This window comes from Macaca thibetana, chromosome 4 (genome assembly GCF_024542745.1).
Source record: "Macaca thibetana thibetana isolate TM-01 chromosome 4, ASM2454274v1, whole genome shotgun sequence".
Lineage (NCBI taxonomy): Eukaryota > Metazoa > Chordata > Mammalia > Primates > Cercopithecidae > Macaca > Macaca thibetana.
In genome coordinates, this window is record NC_065581.1 from 24,410,933 (window position 1) to 24,434,572 (window position 23,640).

Consider the following 23,640-nt stretch of genomic DNA (forward strand, 5'->3'; position numbering starts at 1 on the left):
CACCACGTTAAATTTAAATGTAAATTAAATGATTTGGGAATGGGTAACGTACTCATTTCCAAACTGCAATTTTCATAGGTATGAAAATTCTCCACAAACTGCAAAGCCGTGACACTCCAAGGGCCCAAGAACCTAGGTTGGCGAGCTCAGTTAGTGCAAGTAAACGTGCTCCACCCATCTCCCAGCCCGCCTGCTCCCTCACTTTGGTACAGGTACAGGTACAGGTACAAGTACAGGTACAGGTACAGGTACAGGTACCGGTAGGAACGCAAACGTCTATTGGCCACGGACTTAAGAGGCACGCCCACAGGTACCTTCCGAGCATGCGTGGGGAAGTAGCACGCAGGCGCGGCACGCCCCGCGCATGCCTGATGCAAAGTGTCCGCAGGCCGGGCGGTAGCGTCGGGCGAGTGCTGCGGCCGGAGCAGCCACCGTCCGGCATGAAGGATTGGGTTCTGGGTGCTGCCTGCTCCTCGCTCCAGCACCATGGAATGCCTGCGCAGTTTGCCCTGCCTCCTGCCCCGCGCGATGAGACTTCCCCGGCGGACGCTGTGTGCCCTGGCCTTGGACTTGACCTCTGTGGCGCGTCCCGTTGCTGCCTGCGGCCGCGCAGCCAACTTGGTTGGAAGGAGCCGGGCGGCGCAACTTTGCGGGCCGGGCCGGCTCCGCGTGGCAGGTACAGCCCTTACCCGGCCACAGCTTCGGACGGTGGTCTTGCAGTGACCTTAGGCTGCTGCCCCAGCCACCCGGCGCGGCGCGCCTGTTGCTCCGCGCCCTGCGCAGACCTTGGCCTCCCGTGTGTCCTGTGAGCTTGCACAGGCCCGCGGGCCGAGCTGCGCCCGACTCGCTCAGAATGCGACCTTGCTATGTGCGCTGTGCCCTGCCGGGGTCCGAGCGGCCAACCCTCTGCCTTCTCCCCCACCGCGCTTGCTGCAGATTGTATAACCATAGGAACAACCTAGGAATCGTTTACAGACCGTGATCACGTTAGTTAACACCCGCTTAAGTGCTCTTGTGAGAGGTTTTCTTGTGTGTTGTTTTTGAGACAGGGTCTTACTATGTTACGCAGGCTGGACTCAAACTCCTTGCCTCAAGCCTAACGCAGTAGCCTCGCAAAGCGCTGGGATTACAGGCATGAGCCACCACACCTGGCCGAGAGGTGTTTTTAAACAAGGCTTTCATCTGTTCCGAAGTCATAAGTATTAATATTAATTTATCTTCCCTTTCTTCCTTATGGACACATTTATACAGTTGTCCAGTTGCAGAGATTGGGGACGCACATGGAAGTGAGGCTGAAGACTGAGTTGCTTCTGAGAACGGCTTGACTTTATTTTCAACTACAGTACTGTATAAGTAAACAGGGAGATCGGATTGAGAAAAAAAAAAGAATCTTATTTGCTGTTTATTTTTACACCAAATGTTGAAGCATGGTGAAAAGTTAAGATTTTCACAAATGTGAGTGCAAATATTTGAGGAATAAAAGGTATTGAAATGAATGACTTTATCAAGAATATAGCAGTGTCCTCAAATATGTTTTCTCAGTTGTGCTGTCAAAAGCCTCCCAAAGTAACTCCTCGTCATCACCTCATGCACTTATTGGAGAGTCTTTCTGAGTTGGGTTACATGCTCTGCACCCTCCATTGATAATGCTTGGGAATCCCGTTTCAGCAAGTTGGAGGAAACTTTGAGGACAAGCATTGACGTTCAGAATCTCAATCCCGGTTACACTCTATCTAATTTGTGACATTAAAACATTGAAAGCCGTTTGTAATCAGCAAATGACGTTTACCTTTTCATCTTACCCTTATAGTGATAATTTGTATTTTGTAAAAGGGAAATGAAACTTCAGAAATTACAAGAATCATTACATGTATGTAGTGGAAAAAAGATCAGAAGTAGGATTTTTTTCTACAGTCTCTGGAGTCAGTGTAATTACTTTGGAAGCATAAAACAGTGTCCTCTGTCAGTCATTAAATGTACTTGATTATACTTCAGCGTTCACTTCGACTCAGTCTAGTCACATATTTTAAATAGACTAATTTTCAAATAAAGATTTGTCCTCCTTCCAGCTCAGTGGGGGTGTTTCATAAGTATTCACTATAAAGAATATCTGTAGAAAAGAAGTAAAATCAATAGGTTTCATAGTTTATGAGCCAGTCAAATAATTCTGATACTGGAATGCTTGAAAGATCAGGTGGCACTTAGGACCTATGTTTTCTAAAATGTATCTACTACCAAATGCACATGAAGAGCCTTTTATGCAAAAAGGAAGACCAGACATTTTCTTAAATCCCAGAACACGATGTTGCACATTCGTTCATCCAACTTTGAGATATCAGTAATAATTAGAAAGGTAAAAGGGTGACTGGAATCCATCAGTAATTTTAATGCCTCACCTAAGCCATTACTTTTGAAAATCATTCCCTGCCAAACCTAAGATAATCAACAAATATTAAAATTAACAAGAGTATTTCTTCTTAAAATATTTGAAAATAATAAAATAGTCTGAAGGCCTCCACATACTATGAGAGTTGTATTTGAGCTCTATGTGAATCATATAACCACAGGAATTCTCTTATTCTTCAGGTGAAGTGCACCGGTTAAGAACTTCTGATGTCTCTCAAGCCACTTTAGCCAGTGTAGCCCCGGTATTTACTGTGGTGAGTATGTACAATACATTGGAAATTGTACAGAAAGTGCTTCCCATACTTATTAACTCATTGAACTGTTGGCTACGATACTACTTATTTTGAGTTTTATAATCGCTATAGTTACATGTCGTGGCTGTTGTGCCTGGCCAGTGACCTGAGTGCCTGCTGGATTTGCTTAACAATTATCTTGAACTTTGCTAATGACTGCACCTCCCCTTTTAATACTAGAACAAGTCAATCACAATTCAGAGCCATAAAGAGGCTTAAACCTGTGTTCTGCAAGATAATACGCAGGCAGAAGCATCTTGAAGGCAGCAGAGTGTAGTATTTAAAAGTGCATGCTTTGAAAGGTCATGATCTCTGTAACTTTTCTCTGAAATGGTTGGGGAGTAGGGGTGAGGGGGGAAATGAATGAATAAGATAATGTATCACACACACATATTTTTAGAGAAAGAGAAAGAAGGCCGTTGGGGCAAAATTTTAACAAAGGTGACTAGGTGTAAACTCTATGGGAATTGGTTGTAATATTCTTGCAACTTCTTTGTAGGCTTTTTTTTTTTCAAAAAAAAAAAAAAAAAAAGCTTGATAAAAACTTGTGCCGGCTGGGCACAGTGGCTCACGCCTGTAATCCCAGCACTTTGGGAGGCCGAGGCGGGCGGATCACGAGGTCAGGAGACCATCCTGGCTAACACGGGGGTTTCACCCCGTCTCTACTAAAAATACAAACCGGTCGTGGTGGCGGGCGCCTGTAGTTCCAGCTACTCGGGAGGCTGAGGTAGGAGAATGGCGTGAACCCGGGAGGTGGAGCTTGCAGTGAGCCTAGATCATGCCACTGCACTCTAGCCTGGGCAACAGAGTAAGACTCCGTCTCAAAAAAAAAAAAAAAAAAAAAAAAAGGCGTGACTATCTGAGCCAGACTTCCTAAATTCCAGTCTCACTCTGCCTCTTAATTGACTAGGTGGCCTTGGACAAGTTAGGATAACATCTTTGTGCCTTAGTTTTCTCATCTGAAAACTGAGCATAACCTACCTACCATAAAGAATTGTTATGAGGATTAAATTAACTCATATATCGAAAGCCCTTAAACTAGTGCCTCACATATAGTAAGCCCCAAATATATTTCATTAGGATTATTTAGGCTTGTTAACGTAAGAGCTTTTCTTTATAAACTATACAGAACGAAATAACCCCTAGAATTGCGTTTAAAAGTTACCGCTGTTATTCATTGTTCTGGAAGAGTTGGCCAATTTAGTTAAGAATACAAAATCAGGACCAGGTGAGGTGGCTCAGAGAATACAAAAAGAATACAAAATCAGGGCCAGGCGAGGTGGATTACAGGTGGCCTGTAATCCCAGCACTTTGGGAGGCTGAGGCAGCCATTTGAGGTCAGGAGTTTGAGACCAGCCTGACCAACATGCTGAAACCCCATCTCTACTATAAAACAAAAAAATTAGCCAGGTGTGGTGGTGCATGCCTGTAGTCCCAGTTACTCAGGAGGCTGAGGCAGGAGAATCACTTGAACCTGGGAGGTGGAGGTTGCAGTGAGCCAAGATTGCACCACTGCACTCTAGCCTGGGCAACAGAGCAAGACTCTGTCTCAAAAAAAAAAAGAAAAAGAATGCAAAGTCAAATGTCAAATATTGAAAGTTAGTTCTTTGCAGGTGAAATAATTTCAAAGAACACAAATTCATAAAGCTATGGAATCTGAGAAAGAAAAAGAAATTTAATTTGTGCTGTTTGAAATAGTTTAGAAAGTGAGCTAGTTACAAAGTAATTTTTTTTTCATTATAATTTGTATGATTTAAAAAAAAATTTTAAGTTCTATTAAAGAAAAAAAGCATACATATAAATATTGAGATGCAAAAATATTCCACATATGTTGCTACTTTGGAAGGAGGGAGACTGCAAAGCAGTATGTATAACATTAGTATGTTTTATTAGGAAAATGTTTGGAAGGATATTCAGTGAAATAATTATCACAGCTTTCTCTAAAACTTGTCATTTCAGGTGATTAAAATAGTTTTATTTCACATATATTTATTTTCAAATTTTCTGCAGTGGGTTTATGTATTTGTGAAATATAAGGATGAAAGCTAGACTGTTACACAAATATAAAGCTTTCTTTGATATAAATTTAACTAGTGTTCTATGGAACTTATATATTCATATTAATTTTATCTTTGCTGATGAGAAGCAAGATAAAATATATATATTGTGAGTTTTTATTTTGTGATTAACACAGCATATATATTTCCATGATAATAACCCAAGACCTATATTGTACTTATTACGTTAGAGTGTCTTTCTGAAATGTGTCTGTCATAGTAAGTAGTACAGCTCAGCACATAGTGATTCATTAAATGTTTCACATCTTCAAACTTGACTGTGGATAAACATCACTGAAAAATACTCCCCTACTTTACAGGAAATAGGTGCATTTTCTGTATCAAATCCTCTCTTCAAACTATCAGAAGAGGTTCTCTAAATCTTTATTGATTCTGCAACACCCACCAAAGAGACTTTAGCTTCATGTAAACATTTAGATTCACAAGGCAGGCCATACTTGGTCCCAGTCTACTCAGAAGGATAAGGGATAAGAGAAGCAACAAGGCAGTGTTAGGCGTTTCTTCTTCAAAAGAAGTCTTTGCAGCCATCCAGGGGTTTCTCTGGTCCTCTGAGTGATCGCTTAGTGACAAGGAGATAAGATTCTCAGAGGTGGATGTGAGATTCACCTTGGCTCGAATCCCTATGCCCCATAGTGACAGTATCCCTTGTCACAGAGGCACAGTGTCCAGCATTCTGGTGGGGAACATGGCCACAAAAGCCACCACAGTCAGGAAAGGGCAAAGAGAGCTATTGCTTTTCACCTGCTAACTGTAATTTGTTCATCTTCCCAGTCCAGTGCAGTCTACCAATCAATGGTCATTTTTATCATAAGGATTGTTACCTAGTAACAACACAACTGATACTCCTTTATCAAACTTTCTAGAGGAACCAAGATAGAAAGTTAAACCCAGGTCTGATTTTTCCTAGCAAAGGAGAAAAGGAATTTTTAAAAACCCTTAACTCATAACTGGATTTAATCTAAAGAAGGTCAGTAATGGTTTATATTTGCATTTCAACATTTTGGGGATATTACTCACAATACCATAAATTCTTAACTAAATTAACAATAATGTAAGTAGCATTCTAATTTGAAAGAAAATAATAATTTGTTTTATTCTCTATTTTCAGACAAAATTTGACAAACAGGGAAATGTTACTTCTTTTGGTGAGTATGTGATTAGCATTCTAAATCATTTTTTTAAACAATGAGTGAATCTGATAGAAATCAAGAGATCGTATTTTGAGTAGAATATTCTCTGTATATACAGGTGTGTTGAAAGAGATCTTTCTTCAGCATTTGTCTGTCAGTCTTAATTGGAGCTGGCAGTACTCAGACTGTGTGTATTCTTCCAGAATTGTTTTCTTCTAGCAGGAGCCACTTTTCGCTCTAACAGGCTGTTGAAGGAATATTTGGGAGAGAGAGGCTAGTGTAGAGCTGGAGCCCAGAGACACACTCTTTCTCTTTTGTCTCTCTTTAAGTTAGTGTCCCTTTCACTGCCCTCATTCATTCCCCTGAAGCATGTTTAAGGCAGAGTCACATAATACCACTGACATGCAGTGGGTGACAAAAGGTGGACAGGGACGTGTCACTGCATGGCAGTCACATGGAATTCTGCTGATGGCTGTCTGTGGACAGCTACTTTAAAAAGTGAGACTAGGCATTATTTTACTATGTGACTTCAGATGTGAGTTTCAGATCTCCCCTGAGAATGAATCAGTCTCAGGTAATAAATTCAGTTCTCATTTTTGTCTTAGTCCAAGAACAAAGAAAATGAAGTTTATCTGTTCACATATATAAAATACTGAAGATGATGTTGTAGTAAAAATAGAAAATGTAGTTGTGTACAGTTTATATTTAAGAAAGATAACCTGTCTTTAGAGCTAGAAATTTATAGGTTCTAATGATGCATAGTTGTGGTTTCTATGTTAGTCTCAAGGGACTTCTAAGTAGTGAGAAATTTATGAGGTATAGATAAGAAAATCATTAGTTTGACTGTATTTAGCCCAAGTATGTTTTCTAGGTAAAACTGGATATTAAAAAGACTTAATTTTAGTTTTTGTTTCTAGTAGTAACCAAAAATTATCTTGATGGTGGTGGGAGGACTGCTCTGATGGAAAAATCTAAGCCATTTAATGTATTTGGTTTAGTCCTCTCTGTTTATTTCTTTTATAGAAAAGAAGAAAACTGAATTATACCAAGAGTTAGGTCTTCAAGCCAGAGATTTGAGATTTCAGCATGTAATGAGTATCACAGTCAGAAACAATAGGATTATCATGAGAATGGAGGTAAAATATTTTATTTTCATCTGTGTTTTTACAATAGAATCTTATAAAAGTTACCTTCTAACTCTTTTTTTTTTTTTTTTTTTTTTGAGACAGAGTCTTACTCTGTCACCTAGGCTGGAGTGCAGTGGCGCGATCTCCGCTCACTGCAAGCTCCACCTCCCGGGTTTACGCCATTCTCCTGCCTCAGCCTCCCGAGTAGCTGGGACTACAGGCGCCCGCCGCTGCGCCCGACTAATTTTTTGTATTTTTAGTAGAGACGGGGTTTCACCTTGTTAGCCAGGATAATCTCGATCTCCTGACCTCGTGATCCGCCCGCCTTGGCCTCCCAGAGTGCTGGGATTACAGGTGTGAGCCACCGCACCAGGCCTACCTTCTGACTATCTTCATCAGTATCTAGGTTAAAAGTAATTTTGGAATAAAAGTAGCTACATGAAACATAGGATATTTTATAGCTTTATGCTAGTATGAGTAGCACTCATTTTACATGGATTATATGCACATGTTCAATAGGAATAACACTGCTGTATTTTAAGTTGAAAAACCTCTGACTGTGGTGTTCATTCTCACTGTTGGGATTTACTCTCTAGTTCTGGAAAGTATAAGACAATCCCGATTTGTAACAGATATATTTCCAATTGTGTACAGTTACATGTAATTATAGCATATCCTGAGCTACCAAAAACGTATTCTGGCTTTCTGAGTAGCACAGGAATACACGTTAAATTTTATAGCCTTAATTAATTAATTAATTAATTAGTTTATTTTTTATTTTGAGATGGAGTTTTGCTCTTGTTGCCCAGACTGGAGTGCAATGGCGCGATCTCGGCTCACTGCAACCTCCACCTCCCAGGTTCAAGCAATTCACCTGCCTCGGCCTTCTGAATAGCTGGGATTTCAGACATGAGCCACCACACCTGGCTAATTTTGTATTTTTAGTAGACACGGGGTTTCTCCATGTTGGTCAGGCTGTCTCAAACTCCCGACCTCAGGTGATCCACCCGCCTCTGCCTCCCAAAGTGCTGGGATTACAGGCGTAAACCACTGGGCCTGGCCAATTTAAATTTTTTTAATGGAAAACTTTCCAAAATATATTGTATTTTTCCCTACCTATCCAGAGCACACCAAATATAATTTGACTTTCTTTAGTGATTCAGAGTTAATGTGGATATCATTTATTTTGGTGGGCTAATGTTTAGGGCCAAAAATAGATGAAGAGACACAGGACTCAATGGTATTGGCCTTGTAGTGGATATGAGACTTTCTTTCTTCAAAGAGTCTTTGATGGCAGAGTTTTGTTCATTTTTCTAGAATTAATCAAAATAATAAAAAATGGGCCAGGAGTGGTGGCATGTGCCTTTAGTCCCAGCTACTCAGGAGGCTGAAGTGGGAGGGTCACCTGAGACCAGGAGTTTGTGACCAGCCTGAGCAATGTAGCAAGATCCCATCTCTAAAAATAAATAAGTAAATAAGAAATACTTTATCAAAAATGGAAGCAGTCTTCTCCCAAGTGATTTTCTCCAGAAATATTCTTTACTCTTGGGATCAGTAGCTAGCATTCTTCAAAACAGTGTCTCTTTCATGGAGAGACAGACAGGTATGTGAAAAAGCAAATATAGCAGAGTGATAATTATATAATCTAACTGGTGGGTATATGGTGTTAACTGCAATCTTTGAACTTTTCTGTATAAAAATTTTCATGAGGCTGGGTGTGGTGGCTCACACTTGTAATCCCAGCACTTTGGGAGTCCGAGGAGGGTGGATCACCTGAGGTCGGGAGTTCGAGACCAGCCTGACCAACATGGTGAAGCCCCGTCTCTACTAAAAAATACAAAAATTAGCCAGGCATGGTGGCAGGCACCTGTAATTCCAGCTACTCAGGAGGCTGAGGCAGGAGAATAGCTTGAACCCTGAAGATGGAGGCTGCAGTGAGCCGAGATTGCACCATTGCACTCCCGCCTGGGTGACAGAGCAAGACTCTCATCTCAAAAAAAAAAAAAAAAAAAAATTCATGATAGAATGTTGGAAAAATGTAAAAGTAGAAAATTATCTCTAATTTCTGTATCACTGATAAAGTGGCTACCTTTATCTACTTTTAACATAAAAGATACCAGTATTTTAGAAAAAATTCTAATTTCATACTGTTCTAAATTAGAGTAGTAAGGCTGTGTTTTATCTTAATTTCAAATTTGGTTTATATGCTTTAGTGCTGTTTTAAAAAGGAAATTTCTATCTGTGCCAAACTAATTATGATTAAACTAAGTCTTTTCTAAAAGTCTACTCAATACCTGACTTTTAGGAAGACCTTATCTTGTGCCCTTTATTTTCTTTTTTTTTTTTTTTCAAAAAAGAAAGACGGAGTCTCGCTGTGTCGCCAGGCTGGAGTGCAGTGGCGCGATCTCAGCTCACTGCAACCTCCGCCTCCCAGGTTCAAGCAATTCTCCTGCCTCAGCCTCCAAAGTAGCTGGCACTACAGGTGCGGGCCACCACACACAGCTAATTTTTGTATTTTTGGTAGAAACAGGGTTTCACCATGTTGGCCAGGATGGTCTCGATCTCTTGACCTCATGATCCACCTTCCTCAGCCTCCAAAAGTGATGGGATTACAGGTGTGAGCCACCATGCCCTGCTTTCTCTGTTTTTGTTTTTTTCCATGATTACCCCAGAAGTCTTAGTAAATATATAATTTATGTGAATAATTCCAATTTTATTGAGAGTGAGTTAGCAGTATCAAGACATTTATTTTTTAAGTTTCCTTTCTCTTGAAAAAAAAAACTTGATTTTTTTGAAAAACAAAAAACACTGATTTGGTTTAGTCTTAATCCAAAATTAGTAAAGTATTAAACCATATTTTATGAATGTTCTTTTTTCCTATAGCTCTACAATTAGTGCATATATGTTTGTATACATATATATGTATATACATGCATGTGTATATATACACTTACATATTTATATGTTTTGGGTTTTTTTGTTGTTTGTTTTTAACAGTATTTGAAAGCTGTGATAACTCCGGAGTGTCTTCTGATATTAGATTATCGTAATTTAAACTTAGAGCAATGGCTGTTCCGGGAACTCCCTTCACAGTTGTCTGGAGAGGGTCAACTCGTTACATACCCTTTACCTTTTGAGTTTAGAGCTATAGAAGCACTCCTGCAATATTGGGTAAGTCTGTTTTTATTTAGCTTTTTGGGTTTATTCTGATTTTGAAATGTCATTGAGTGGGAAGACAGGTTGGGGTATTGTTTCAATGGCATGTCCCCTGACCACATCCTGCCCCGGAAGAAGACGTCTCTAAGGATCTTACGTGGAGATATCACTTAATTCTTATACTTTATGACCCAATCAAATAGAACTAAAGACTCTAGGGGTTTAAGTGCATTCTATTTTGTTCTCTAAGACTGTGTATATTATGAAAATGCTTTACATGTGATACATATTTTATTAAATCATTTCATCAAGTCATTTTTCAATTTGTTTGTACGGTCCTTTGTTTGAGCCAGGTAAATGATGCATATTTTTGAGACCTCGATTGACATAGGAATCACACCTAGTTCTTCCAGTGACTCCTCCTTTGAGAGTCCTTACACGTCTGAGACTCCTGTCAGGCTCTGAACAAGGGTGGTTCTCTGCTTTCCTGACCCCACAAATCTTTCGTTATCTTTTCTTCCCCCTGTTAGTCAGGATGGTACTGTTCAGGAACTGGCTACATGCAAGAGTTGGTGCTGGGAGCATACTAACCAGAGTGGGAGGAGGAGAAGAGGGTAGAGAGGACATGAGGTGCATTGGGTTGGGTGAACCTGGCACACTTCTCTTTTGTCTGCCTTGCTCTGAAAGAATAGATGGCTGTACTTCCTGCTCAGGGTAATGAGCACCAGCTAGCACCAGCCAGGGAGATGATAAGTAGTGGGAGCCCAGTTACCAAGCAGGGGGAAAGCAGAAGAAAGAAGATGTAAACAGTAGTAAGTGATGGGCTGCACAGGCTGGGTAAGCTTTCAGGAGCTCATGCTGTTAGGAGAAAGGCAGGGATCTCAAAGGGAGCAGGAGGGGAAGGAGAGGGGCTGGGCTGGCATGGGTCTCCTGCCTAGAGATTGGCTGTGGGGAGAATAGAGAGGGAGTTCAGGATGTCTGCTGGAATACACGTTCTTCTTCCTTTAAATGGGGTCCCAGGAAGATTCCCTTATGAAACAACACTACATAGAAGCAAGACCAGCCACCACTCAAAAGGGATAAGTTTTCAAACAAGGGAAAGCTCCCCAGACCCACCTGAGGGACCAAGACATACCTTGATAGATATGCCTCACAAATACCCTATCTGTGACCCTCAGCAGCCTCCCCAACCACTACCTGAGTCCACACCTTGCTGAGCAGAGGGTTCGATACCTCTTAGATTAAAAAATGTGGTCTATTTGGCTGTCCAGCCTTCCCTCCCACCCAAGGACTTCTTAACCCAAAAGCAGTTCCTCTGGAGATGCATGAAATAAACAACATGTCAGGAGAGGCACCGTGACTCTGGACTCGTTTCCAAATTTTAAAAAATCTTAGTTTCACAGTAATTGTGCTTCTGAGATAAAGACTATATGCTGTAATTTACATCATCAGTTTTACCGTCTGATTTAGTTAGTATATGCTATTTGCCAACTGGTATGGAAGTGTTTCAGTATTTTAATAACTATATAGCAGGATTAGTGCATACCTGCTGAATATCAAACCATACTTGTGTCAACCTAAATAGTGTATTTTTGACTTTACTCTCATATGTTTATGTTTTAAAGCTCAAGTTTTTATTTTCAAAGAGCTTTGCAGGAATTTTGAACCATATTATGTATACAGAGAACACAGGTATTACTGAAAGCTTGTGTTTTAATAATAGAATAGCAGATTTTATTTTACTTAATCCCTCATTACTTCATAATGAGTATCTATAGGAGAAAGACTCTTATGAGAGTTAGCTCCTTGTCAGCCAAATCTGTGCCTAATGATAACATCACACATGGTTCTTTGAACCCAGAAGATCTAGTTTTTGAATCATCTGGAATAGGCATTCTAGAATTGACTATGTTCTGAAATGTTACCAGCATTTCAAGCTACTACAGATTTCTGTATTTAATCAGAGGATTCACTGATCCTGAATATTCTAAAAAGATTGTTTTAATTCTTATGAAAGGTCATGTTGTTATCTAGATCAACACCCTTCAGGGGAAACTTAGCATTTTGCAGCCACTGATCCTTGAGACCTTAGACGCTTTGGTGGACCCCAAACATTCTTCTGTAGACAGAAGCAAACTGCACATTTTACTACAGAATGGCAAAAGGTAAATATGGATGATGTATCACATTGGGAGTTGGAGACAAATATCTTAAAATCAATTATTAACATTGTGTTTCATAACTTTTTTTAAAGTATGAAAGTAACCTGGGTGGGAAGTCGAGCTAAAAGGAGCACACAATCTAATGTTTGTTGAAAAGATACTTTGCATGAAATGTTATGTAAGGCTCTTTTCCGTATGTGATCTCATCTCATCACCTATTTAGTAGTTGATGTTGTCCTCATTTTGAAGAGAGAAAACTGAGGTTTGAGTAACTTACCTAAATTTATGTGGCTAGTAAATGGCAAATCTAAATCCAAATTCAATGTCCATGTTGTTCTTTTTCTTTAAAATCATAATGCCTTCCAGAATTTAATAACAATATTTTATATGTATCATAAATAGACTAAACATGCTCTCAGGAGTTTTACTTCCGAAATCCCTTCAATAATTAACATTTAAAATTCTTGAATCAGTAGTTTCTTGTCCAGAAATGTTGGAGTGTTTTTATCAGTTAAGAGTAACTAGTCTGTTCTATATTAGCACTGCCACGTTGATTAAGAATAAAACTAATTCCCAAACCAAAAATCTTAAATTCACAAGCAATTTATGTTTCTGAGATAAATAATGTATGATGAAATTTATATCACTGATAATTTGACCAATTAATTTAGATTTGGTTTGGGTTTTTTGTGGGTTTTTTTGAGACAGGGTTTCACGCCGTTGCCCAGGCTGGAATGCAGTGGTGCAGTCTCAGCTTACTGCAGCCTTAACCTGCTGGGCTTCAGCGATCCTCCCACCTCCACCACCCAAGTAGCTGGGACTACAGGCACACGCCACCATGCCCAGCTAATTTTCTGAATTGTTTTGTAAGACAAGATCTCACTGTGTTGTCCAGGAGGGTCTCAAACTCCTGAGCTCAAGCAATCCTCCTGCCTTGGCCTCCTAAAGTGCTAGGAGGATTTGTGACACCACTCCTGGCCAAACTGATTCTTAATTTGCCTAGTAAATACTCACCCTTTTTTTTTTTTAATAAGTCATTGTTTAGCATGAATGTATAAGATAATATATTTGATAAGATACTCTAAAAACTATTATGAAATGTTTTTATAAGTTTATTCTATTGATCATTTTTGTGTATCTATTCTTATAGTCTATCAGAGTTAGAAACAGATATTAAAATTTTCAAAGAGTCAATTTTGGAGATCTTGGATGAGGAAGAGTTGCTAGAAGAGCTCTGTCTATCAAAATGGAGCGACCCGCAAGTCTTGTAAGTATATAATTATACTTTGTTATTTATTTCCTTAGAGTAAATATTTTGCCTTTTCCACTTCAAAGTGATTTTTCATTACAGAATGTAACATTTTTCTTGACTAGAGAATATAGAGATTTTCATCCCCAGTTTCCAGATAAGAGTATTTCCCCAGATAGAGTATCGTATTTAATTCAGTGTAATTATATGAGTATGCATACTACATACCCAACACTGCTGACGTGCAGTGAATCTAAACACACAGTTACCTTTATATTCAAGGGACTGACCACCAGATTGGCACATACATCTACCAAAATAACTTACCTAGGAAGCAGAGTGAGAGAGACATTTACATGGGGGAGGGGAAAAGTGGGATAAATACATGAGTGCAGCATTAACATGAATTATATAAGTTCAGTCTAATGAAAATGTTATAAACCTTTTGTCTTTTATGAATTTAGAAATTGTTTATGCTTCTTGTGCACACTCCAGCTAAATGTTTACTTTTAAATACCCAAATATTTTGTTTTTGTCTTTCTAGAGCAATATCAGAAATTAATACACCTTTGTAATGAGTTTAGTTTCCACAGTCTGTACAGATTTTCTTAAAGCACTTTGAAAAATTGGTTATTAATATCCTGATAAGGAAACAATATGATAAAGGGGGCTATATAACATTTGGTAGATAGGAGATAGGTATGGTAGCAGAAACTCTTGTTTGCTTTGCTTAGGCCAGTCTTTCAGTCTGTCTCTAATATGCTTTATGAAACAAGTACCTCTTCAGAGTACTTCATTCCTCCTTATCCTTCTTGGTAGGGTAGGGGAGCAAAGTTATTATTGATATCATTCAAAAACATTTTCTTTATATGAAATCACATTATGGACACACCTCAAAAGGAACACACACCTCAAAAGGAAATGGTCTTGACATTTTTCGTTGTGGATTTTGTTTTACCTGACAGTGGTATTGGATTTACACTAATTCATCTGCATTCACATATCTGGATTTTCCTGTTATACTGGGAGCATGTATCCGCATAAAAATCTCTTGGATTGGGGCCATGTAATACAGTGACACCAACTAGTCTACATAAGGATGGAACCTCTGTCCTCAACTTAATCTGTAAAGTGTTTAGGATCAGTTGACATAGCTAGATTGGCCACAACAATAGAAAAGAAAAAGGCAGCCGGACGCTGTGGCTCATGCCTGTAATCCCAGCACTTTGGGAGGCTGAGGCGGGCAGATCACAAGGTCAGGAGTTCAAGACCAGCCTGTCCAATATGGTGAAACCCCGTCTCTATTAAAAATACAAAAATTAGCCGGGCATGATGGCACGCGCCTGTAGTCCCAGCTACTGGGGAGGCTGAGACAGAAGAATTGCTTGAACCCGAGAGGCAGAGGTTGCAGTGAGCCGAGATCGCGCCACTGCATTCCAGCCTGGGAACAGAGCGAAACTCCATCTCAAAAAAAAAAAAAGACAAGACAAAAGGCTAGCTTTTCCACTGGTAGCTGAATGCTATATACTAATTTAGGAAGTTTTTGTTACTAAGTATATGATACACATGTTGGGGTATGTTAATTATTTTGTCTTTTAACTGAAGTGAAAAGAGCAGTGCTGGGATTGACCATGCAGAAGAGATGGAGTTGCTGTTGGAAAACTACTACCGATTGGCTGACGATCTCTCCAATGCAGCTCGGGAGCTTAGGGTGCTGATTGATGATTCACAAAGTATTATTTTCATCAATCTGGACAGGTAAGAAAGCATTATATAAAACAGTAAGTTTTTTAAATAATTATAAAGTGTTTAAGGAAATATCATTTTGTGAGGAATTATGCCATCATTAACATCTGTACTACATTAAAGTCTTTTTTTTTTTTTTTTTTTTTTTTTTGATGTGTAGGTTTCATCCATGTGGTCTGTAATAGATTTGATGAATGTGTTCTGTATAGTTAGTGGGCCCTTCTAATCTGAATAGGTGTTCTCCTCTCCAGCCACCGTAACGTGATGATGAGGTTGAATCTACAGCTGACCATGGGAACCTTCTCTCTTTCACTCTTTGGACTAATGGGAGTTGCTTTTGGAATGAATTTGGAATCTTCCCTTGAAGAGGTGAGAATGTATTATTATTTCTAAAACTTGGGGGGTTTTGGCCAGGCGCACTGACTCACGCCTGTAATCCCAGCACTTTGGGAGGCCAAGGCAGGCAGATCACTTTAGGTCAGGAGTTCGAGACCAGCCTGACCAACATGGTAAAACCCCATCTCTACTAAAAATACAAAAATTAGCTGGGCATGGTGCCGCACACCTATAATCCCAGCCACTCGGGAGGCCAAGGCACAAGAATCGCTTGAATCAAGGAGACGGAGGTTGCAGTGAGCCAAGATTGCACCACTACACTGCATCCTTGGTGAAGAACAAGACTCCATCTCAGCAACAACAAAAAAAGGAGGCAGATTGCTGCTCAATAAGTGACATGTGTCTCCATCAGTGATAGCTGATGAGTTGTGTAACAGGCTATCTTTGAAGAAGTGAGCTCTCAATCACTGGAGCCAATGATAACCAACTAACAGCATCGCTGTGAATGGGATTCCTTCCTTGTGAGAGATTACATTTAAATTCTGTGATTCTGTACATCAACTAAAAACAGTGTGCTGCAAAAGTATTACCATTCTGAAAATGGTGAGGAAGAATGTTTTTCTAAGAGAGGTTCCCAAACTTTCTTGGATCACGATGCCCTTAGTGTCTTAGTAATTTTTTCACAGTATTCATGGACAAAAAATTTCTTTTGTTATGTTACAGATTCTTTTGTGTTATTTCCCTTGAAAGTTTAAAATATTCTGAGGTGCTGTGGTGCCCAGGGCATGTCAGCTCACAGTTTGAGAACTGTGGATATAAGCAAAAACCTTAAATTGCGTGTCCTCTAGCATCATGACTATTAAGATTTGTATGCATGTAACAAAGGCTGGAAAGAAACACAAAGTAAAAGCAGTACATTTGGCATATAGATGATTTTAAAATATTTAAAACCTTTTAAATCATGCTGTTCTCCTGATTTATTCTGTGGGTATCAAGGCACTTGTTTCTTAGTTCCTTTCTATGGGAAAGAGCCGTACAAATAACATAAGGCTTTCAAACTCTGGGACAACAGTTCAGGGAATCTTCTCTCTAAGGAACCTTACATTTTGCGATTGAAATGAACTGTGTGTTCTCTTTTAGGACCACAGGATTTTTTGGCTGATTACAGGAATTATGTTCATGGGAAGTGGCCTCATCTGGAGGCGCCTGCTTTCATTTCTTGGACGACAGCTAGAAGCTCCATTGCCTCCTATGGTATGAAGGATATGGTTCACGGCAGTACTGCGGAAGGGTTATGGCCGTGGGCCCTAAAGTCAGAGCACCTGGGCTTCAGTTGTCACAGGCACTATGACCCTTGCAAGTTGCTTTCTCAAACCTCCCTCAGTTTCCCTATCTGTCTGTTAAGTCATATTACCTGCTTCATAGGGTTGTGGGAAGAAATAATTGAGATAATATGTGTAAAGCACTTACTAGCACACTGCCTAACACAATAAATACATTAGAAATATAATTTCTGTAGAACTCTGACAAACATACATTTAAACAGATGTTAGTAATTCTGGTATAAGGTTCTGTCATAACCAAATGGAAATATAGGAAACATTTATAATGTTCTCATAAGAAAAGAAAGAAAACTCACCTCCATTTTCTTTGTACTTGAAGACACCACTGGAATAAATACTTAAGACACTGATACTGCTTATAGTCCTTTCTTCATTGAGTAGTTACATAATATATCATTTTACTAGTGACTTTTCTTTTAAAAAGATACTAAAATTAATATTTCTGCTTTATTTAGATGGCTTCTTTACCTAAAAAGACTCTTCTGGCAGATAGAAGCATGGAATTGAAAAACAGCCTCAGACTGGATGGACTTGGATCAGGAAGGGGCATCCTAACAAACCGTTAGGAACAGCCCAGTGGATACTGAAGTTTTTTTAATGGTAGTCACAGGAAACTTCTGATACTGTTTTTATTATTTTCTTGTATAGAGTCACACACTTGAAAAAAATTAATGTTTGAAAACAAAAATATTTTGGCAGTCACAATACCAGAACTGGATTGCATTTCCAGAATTCTGAGTTAAAGAAACAAAGTATTTGCTTTGTAAAAGGCCAAAATTCTATTTCCTACAAACTTTAAATGCTGTTTTTATAGATGTGGTAAGAGGCAACACAAGCACAGATAGTTGTATAGACTTTATTTAATTTATACATATCAAGAAAAGTGCAATTTCATGCTGAATGAAGCGTAGGAACTTGACAAGCCCATAGGTAGCTATCGTTCTTAGTATAGGGAATTACGTTCATATGAATTTCCTGATTCTCAGGTGACTAAAAAGCTAGCATTCTATGTATTAACCTTACAACAAACTCTGGAAGTTTGAGTTTTAAAAACCAAACTTTGACATAACCTTATTTTCTTGTATTTGCCCCCTTTTTTAAATAAAAGGTGAATAAAAAGAAAGAATTTAATATCACCATTGTATGGATGCCTAATCAAGATTTCACGTTCTCAACCCCTAAGACTAGTTTTCTTTGCTCTCTGTAATTACAGCCTTTGGAAGTAAAGTTGAAAGGAAGTATTTCCATTCTGTTACTGTTTTGTAGCACTTTGTCCATTTATTGATTTTTAAAGTAGATTTTTAGATACCACCCTTGCCCTGCCCCAAAAAGAAAAATGTGTATTGCCCTGCTAATCTATACGCCTACACCTCAGAAGCTGACAAATGAGCTTCCTAAAACACGAGGGTGACTAAATGTTAGAACTGTGATATCTTCTCATTTCCACAGAGATGGGCGTTTAAAACAAATGGCTAATATTTGTAAGCCTGAAAGCTGCCATCCTCTTTAACATCCTACCTACCTTTTAAAATGTTTTCTGGAGGTTAAATACAGTTACGTACTAGAACATTAGTTAAGCCTCCCAAAGTAGTGTGCGTGGAAGATTCTAGAGTGTCCAGCTCTTGCACTACAAATGTGATAACAACAGAATAAATATGCTTACCCTGATATTGAGGGTACATGATTACCCTAATGTGATGTCATATGAGGAAGTTTAAGAGTCCATTTTTCGGGTGGTTTGGTGATAGGAATAAAAATGTTACTCCCGTAGCTGATTCGGAAGAAAAGAGATGAAGTACAAGGTTTCCCCATTCCTGTGTGTGGTCATGGGAAGCCATTAGAGGGAAGCTGGAGAACAGAATGGCACAGAACAGGCTGGGCTAGACTCGAGCATGCAGTGGCCCCTGTGCACCAACCACACTGTGGGTCAGGAACATGCGTCATGGTGTGCTTGTTGGAGGAGTGTGAACATACAGCACCCTCTAGTGTTATGAATCTCTTAGGATTTTTAAGATTATATTTGATAATACTTAGATTTCACAGGGCACCGTTTTGGGACACCTCAGAGCACACTGCTGCTATTTTAGGTCTTATCACTGTAAAATACTTAATAAGTACTACTTAACTGTGACATGAAGAATTGGAATCCCAGAGGGCAACATTTGATTTGGCTAAGATCAGGCAAAAGATAGAATTTTGGTCATTTTTCCTTGCAGTTTTATTGACTTAGTTTATGAGCTTGGGTAAAATAATTTTTTGATGAATCGTGTCAATAAAAGGAAAAATAATGTAACTACCTCATAAATCTGATAAACGGAAGTTGCTAGTGGTTTGTAGAATTCCTGAAGGTGGTTATATCAAGTATGATTTCAAAATGTCAACTAGTTCCACTTTTGTGATTGCAGGAGGCTTCTTATATTAAAGTTCTCGTAAATAATAAATCAGCTTATGCCAAAAATATATGAAGTTCCTTGGTTTTAAATTTTGAACTAAAATGGACTGAGCACATTAATTACTGTTTGAAAGTGGGTACCAAACACTGGGTTACATGAGTGAGCAAGCAGTCAGATCACCTGTCGAGCATGTCGAGTACAGGGTGTGGTACTCTCTTTGTCTTTGGAAGGCCCCTAAACAAATGTGGGCACAACAGGTGTCATTTGAGGATGCTCTGAGGATGCTCTTAACACTTTATTCTTCATGAACATAGAATGATAAGCAGCACTAACCAATTTTATATTAAAAAGCTGTTTATTTTGCTGAGTTATTCCAAGAGTTGTATACAGCTTTACTGTTTGGAACTGCAATGTTAAAGTTGCACTTTGGATTTAAGACTTACTCTCATTACTTTAGTAATACCTACAGAGGTGAGCTAATGGATGGTACATGGAGTAGGGACTGCAGAGACCCCAGTTTTGTCCCCACTCCATCTTCAAATAATTTTGGTCTCTTAGGTCTGTGATACAAAGGCATAAAACAATTCCTATCTTGAAGCCTTGAGAAAAGCTGTTACATATACACAGATAGTAGAAAGACAGAAAATGCAAATATGTAAATGTCTTCTGATATCTTGAAATAAAGATAAATTTGAATTAAACTTGTATAAGTTCAGATTTCTGTTAATGAGAAATTACAACCCTACAAGGTAAGGTCTTTACATTTTAGTTATTAAGCAGAATCAGTGCTTAAAACTATAGTTAATACTTAGTGGAACGAAAATTTAATCCACATATCAGGATAATATGTGTCCTGCATATTAACAGACTGTCATGCATTAATTTTTTCCTGTATGCCAGGTTTTTTACATATCTGCCATATCAGTTGACCTTTTACAGTAGGAGTATAATGTACATTGTTTTTGACAGTGGGGTTAGCATGGTTAAATGTCCTATAAACTTGAAAGGAAGCTTCCATTTTTGTGGGTCTTAACCTCCACCTGGTGCTTGCTATTGGGTGTATTCAGGCATTGAGCAAAATGTAAATTGTGAGGTAAATAATGGTCATGTTTAAGCACAGGCCTCATTTAGTGAAGCATAAAAACACTGACACTTTATATAAATGCATCTGTCTAATGAAAAGATCCAGTACTGAGAAAAACATCCCTTTACTGAAGTGTCATGTCAGAGTCTGCTCTACCAAACTGCTCAACTCATAAGTGAATACAATTAAGTAACTTCTGGTCTCCTAAAAATAATCATCCTTTTAATTAAAAGTAACTCCAATAATTGTACCTAAACGAAACCAAATGGCGCTTCCTTGTGCTTTTGCTGTGCGGTAGGTTACTATGCAGCCAGCACATGTACCTCTTAAAGAAAAATGAGGTCATCCTGAGAGTGACCCAGAGATGCTCTCTAGGGATGTGCCTGTTGATGTTCTTGTTAACTTCCCACTCTTCAGCTGGGTTCCTCTTCCTGTCCCCTTTTCACCAATCTCTGCTCTGCCTTGAGAGAAGCTGAGAGAAGAGCTCTTCTCATTTGTTATTTTCTCCTGCTTTTAGTATCATCTCAACAGCAGCAGAAGAAAGAGGTTCTTCCCAATTTAACACAAAATAAACTAGTTACTGTTTATAGATAATGCCCGCTAATGTTTACTGACACTGAAACCCTATGATACATTCCTTTCCCTTAAATGTGCCACACTGCAGGACTGGCAAATGAAATCCATCCTACGAAAAACAGCCCAGGAACAAGTGAGGCCAAGGCCTGCTTTCCTCTCTAGCCCTTACAGTAGCCTGTGGCTCAGGCCGCATCTTTTTCCTCTAGTTCTTTTGGCACAAGTTGTAATCTAATGCGACAAAGTTCTCTCATGAGATGGCTTAAAACTAGCAGTGTCACTAGGCTCTTTAGGTGTTAGAACAACCAACTCTACAAAAGCATTGGAGGCCACAGAAGGGTGATAATCTTGGTTTTTGTATTTGTCCTTCACTATATAAACGCTGAAAAAGCATTAATCCTCATTAAGAAAGGATTATCGGCTGGGTCCTGTGGCTCATGCATGTAATCCCAGCACTTTGGGAGGTCAAGGTGGGCAGATCACCTGAGGTCAGGAGTTTGAGGCCAGCTTGGCCAACATGGTGAAACTCCGTCTCTAATAAAAATACAAAAATTAGCCGGGCATAGTGTTTGCACCTATAGTCCCAGCTGCTTGGGAGGCTGAGGCAGGAGAATCACTTGAACCTGGGAGGCGGAGGTTGCAGTGAGCTGAGATCGTTTCACTGTACTCCAGCCTGGGCAACACAGCAAGACTCCGTCTCAAAAAAAAAAAAAGGACTATCATCCTTAGCAAACTAACACGACACAGGAACAGAAATCCAAATACAGCATGTTCTCATAAGTGGGAGCTAAGTTATAAAAACTTATGAGCACAAAGAAAACAACAGACATTGGGGTCTACTTGAGGAGGGAAGGGGATAGGAGTAGGAGGAGCAGAAAAGATAAACCTTCACATGTATCCCGAACCTAAAATAAAAGTTAAAAAGGACCAAGTCACAAGTGATTTGGAATGTGAGGTTATCTCTCACCCCCATACTTTTCTCTGTACTATTTTTCCTCATTCAGTTTCTTTGTTTCTTTTTTTTCTGTATACTATGCTTTCTATTATACGTGAAATGGCATGGGCCACCAATCTGTTATTTTTAAGTTCAATTTTGTTTGTAACTTTTAAGTTCCGGGGTACATGCGCAGGAAGTGCAGGTTTGTTACATACATAAAGGTGTGTCATGGGGGTTTGTTACACAGATTATTTCATCGCCCTAAGTATCCATTAGTTATTTTTCCTGATCTCTCCCTCCTCCCACCTTACGTCCTCTCATAGGCCCCAGTGTGTGCTGTTTCCCTCTATGTGTCCATGTGTTCTCATTTAGCTCCCACTTACAAGTGAGAACATGCAGTATTTGGTTTTCTGTTCCTGCATTAGTTTATGAAGGTTAATGGCCTTAAGCTCCATCCATGTCCCTGCAAAGGGCATGATCTTGCTCTTTTTTTATGGCTGCACAATTCTTTTTTAAGAAAAGGATGTTTTTAGGAGGAATTGTGTACAGAGATTGTTCTCACAGATAACCACAGAGGGACCTTTCTAGCCACTGGAAAGACATTCAAGAGGAAGAGGAAATAGGTGGTACAGCAGGTCTGACTATAGGCAAAAAGTTAGGAAAGAAGAAAGGTTTAGATGCAAAGGAAGCGAGGAAATAAACTGTGGAAGGAGACATGAATGAGCAGAGTGTGTCTGATATTTCACATACTCCTGGTGCAGTCATATATTTACTATATCAGATTTCCAGAAAGGGTGGCTGTTGGTGTGTGTCTCTACTCCCAGGAGCCCCACATCTATTAGGATCTGCCACAGCTCCACTGGATGTGCCATTTTGTCCATCAAAATGCTCACCATGGATGTGATTCAGCATGAGAGAGGTGGGCAGAGTGGGGAAACGCAGTGAAATCTTCAATCTGAGCCAAAGCTATAGACGTGAAGTGCCCCGGAGAGTCGGGCTCCCAAAGAGCTCCTTCCAGCGGCAATGACGACTTGATTCTGTAGGGGCAAATGACAGACAGAATTAATGGACTCATTCATAACATCTGTTGAGTTCCTACTGTAGTCCAGGCATCGTGCTATGCTCTAGAAATATAAAGATGAATAAGACACTGGCCAGATCCCCTGCCCCTGGCTTAAACTCAAATGCCACTTTCCCTTCGTTTGCAGACCACTTTCTCACATCTGTACGTTCTGAAGACCACAGCTAAGGACGCTCACCCCAATCCCTATTTTGGCACATAAATCATAAAGGAGAAGTATGGCAGTGCATGCTTAGTTCTGGTACAATGTGGAAAACATATCTTGAATAATAAGGAGTTCCCCCAGAAACTGGCTTTGTCAATGTATTTAGCGCACCTCCCACCTACCCTGCTGCTTAAAACATTTTAGGACCCATCTTTCAGAATTGCCTTCAAAACCTGCTACAAGTTTTTAAAACATTTTCTTCTTTTTTGAATTTTTTTTTTTTTTTTTTTTTTTTTTGAGATGGAGTCTCGCTCTGTCGCCCAGGCTGGAGTGCAGTGGCGCGATCTCGGCTTACTGCAAGCTCCGCCTCCCGGGTTCACGCCATTCTCCTGCCTCAGCCT

At 39.5% G+C, this 23,640-nt stretch overlaps 3 protein-coding genes across 8 annotated transcripts in view; 2 read left to right on the top strand and 1 right to left on the bottom strand.

Moving 5' to 3' along the window:
- Window positions 1-23,640, top strand: part of ACOT13 (acyl-CoA thioesterase 13) — an 812,642-nt gene that overhangs the window by 519,754 nt on the left and 269,248 nt on the right. The window lies entirely within an intron of this gene.
- On the top strand, window positions 348-19,486 carry MRS2 (magnesium transporter MRS2). Of its 2 annotated transcripts, XM_050788234.1 has the most exons (12): window positions 348-676; window positions 2,587-2,660; window positions 5,886-5,922; window positions 6,931-7,043; window positions 8,565-8,637; window positions 10,096-10,205; window positions 12,225-12,355; window positions 13,503-13,619; window positions 15,207-15,359; window positions 15,599-15,716; window positions 16,824-16,937; window positions 17,482-19,486. In XM_050788234.1, exons 1-12 carry the CDS (start codon window positions 487-489, stop codon window positions 17,590-17,592), a joined length of 1,341 nt encoding a protein of 446 aa, XP_050644191.1. In that variant the 5' UTR covers window positions 348-486; the 3' UTR covers window positions 17,593-19,486. The 2 variants fall into 2 exon arrangements, with proteins under 2 accessions (XP_050644191.1, XP_050644190.1); XM_050788233.1 differs by lacking the exon at window positions 8,565-8,637 and having other exon boundaries at window positions 10,032-10,205.
- Window positions 17,667-23,640, bottom strand: part of GPLD1 (glycosylphosphatidylinositol specific phospholipase D1) — a 70,655-nt gene continuing 64,681 nt past the window's right edge. For all 4 annotated transcript variants that reach the window (XM_050788203.1, XM_050788201.1, XM_050788204.1 and 1 more), the window contains one exon: window positions 17,667-23,050. In XM_050788203.1, coding sequence (XP_050644160.1) covers window positions 22,964-23,050 — 87 coding nt within the window. In that variant the 3' untranslated portion in view covers window positions 17,667-22,963. The remainder of the gene's footprint in view (window positions 23,051-23,640) is intronic.

Excerpts from the sequence above, each read along its gene's own strand:
- MRS2 (XM_050788234.1), top strand. The coding sequence starts at position 487 with ATGGAATGCCTGCGCAGTTTGCCCTGCCTCCTGCCCCGCGCGATGAGA. Across the intron at positions 12,356-13,502 it reads TTACTACAGAATGGCAAAAG|TCTATCAGAGTTAGAAACAG; the intron begins GTAAATATGGAT and ends CTATTCTTATAG. Across the intron at positions 15,717-16,823 it reads TGGAATCTTCCCTTGAAGAG|GACCACAGGATTTTTTGGCT; the intron begins GTGAGAATGTAT and ends GTTCTCTTTTAG.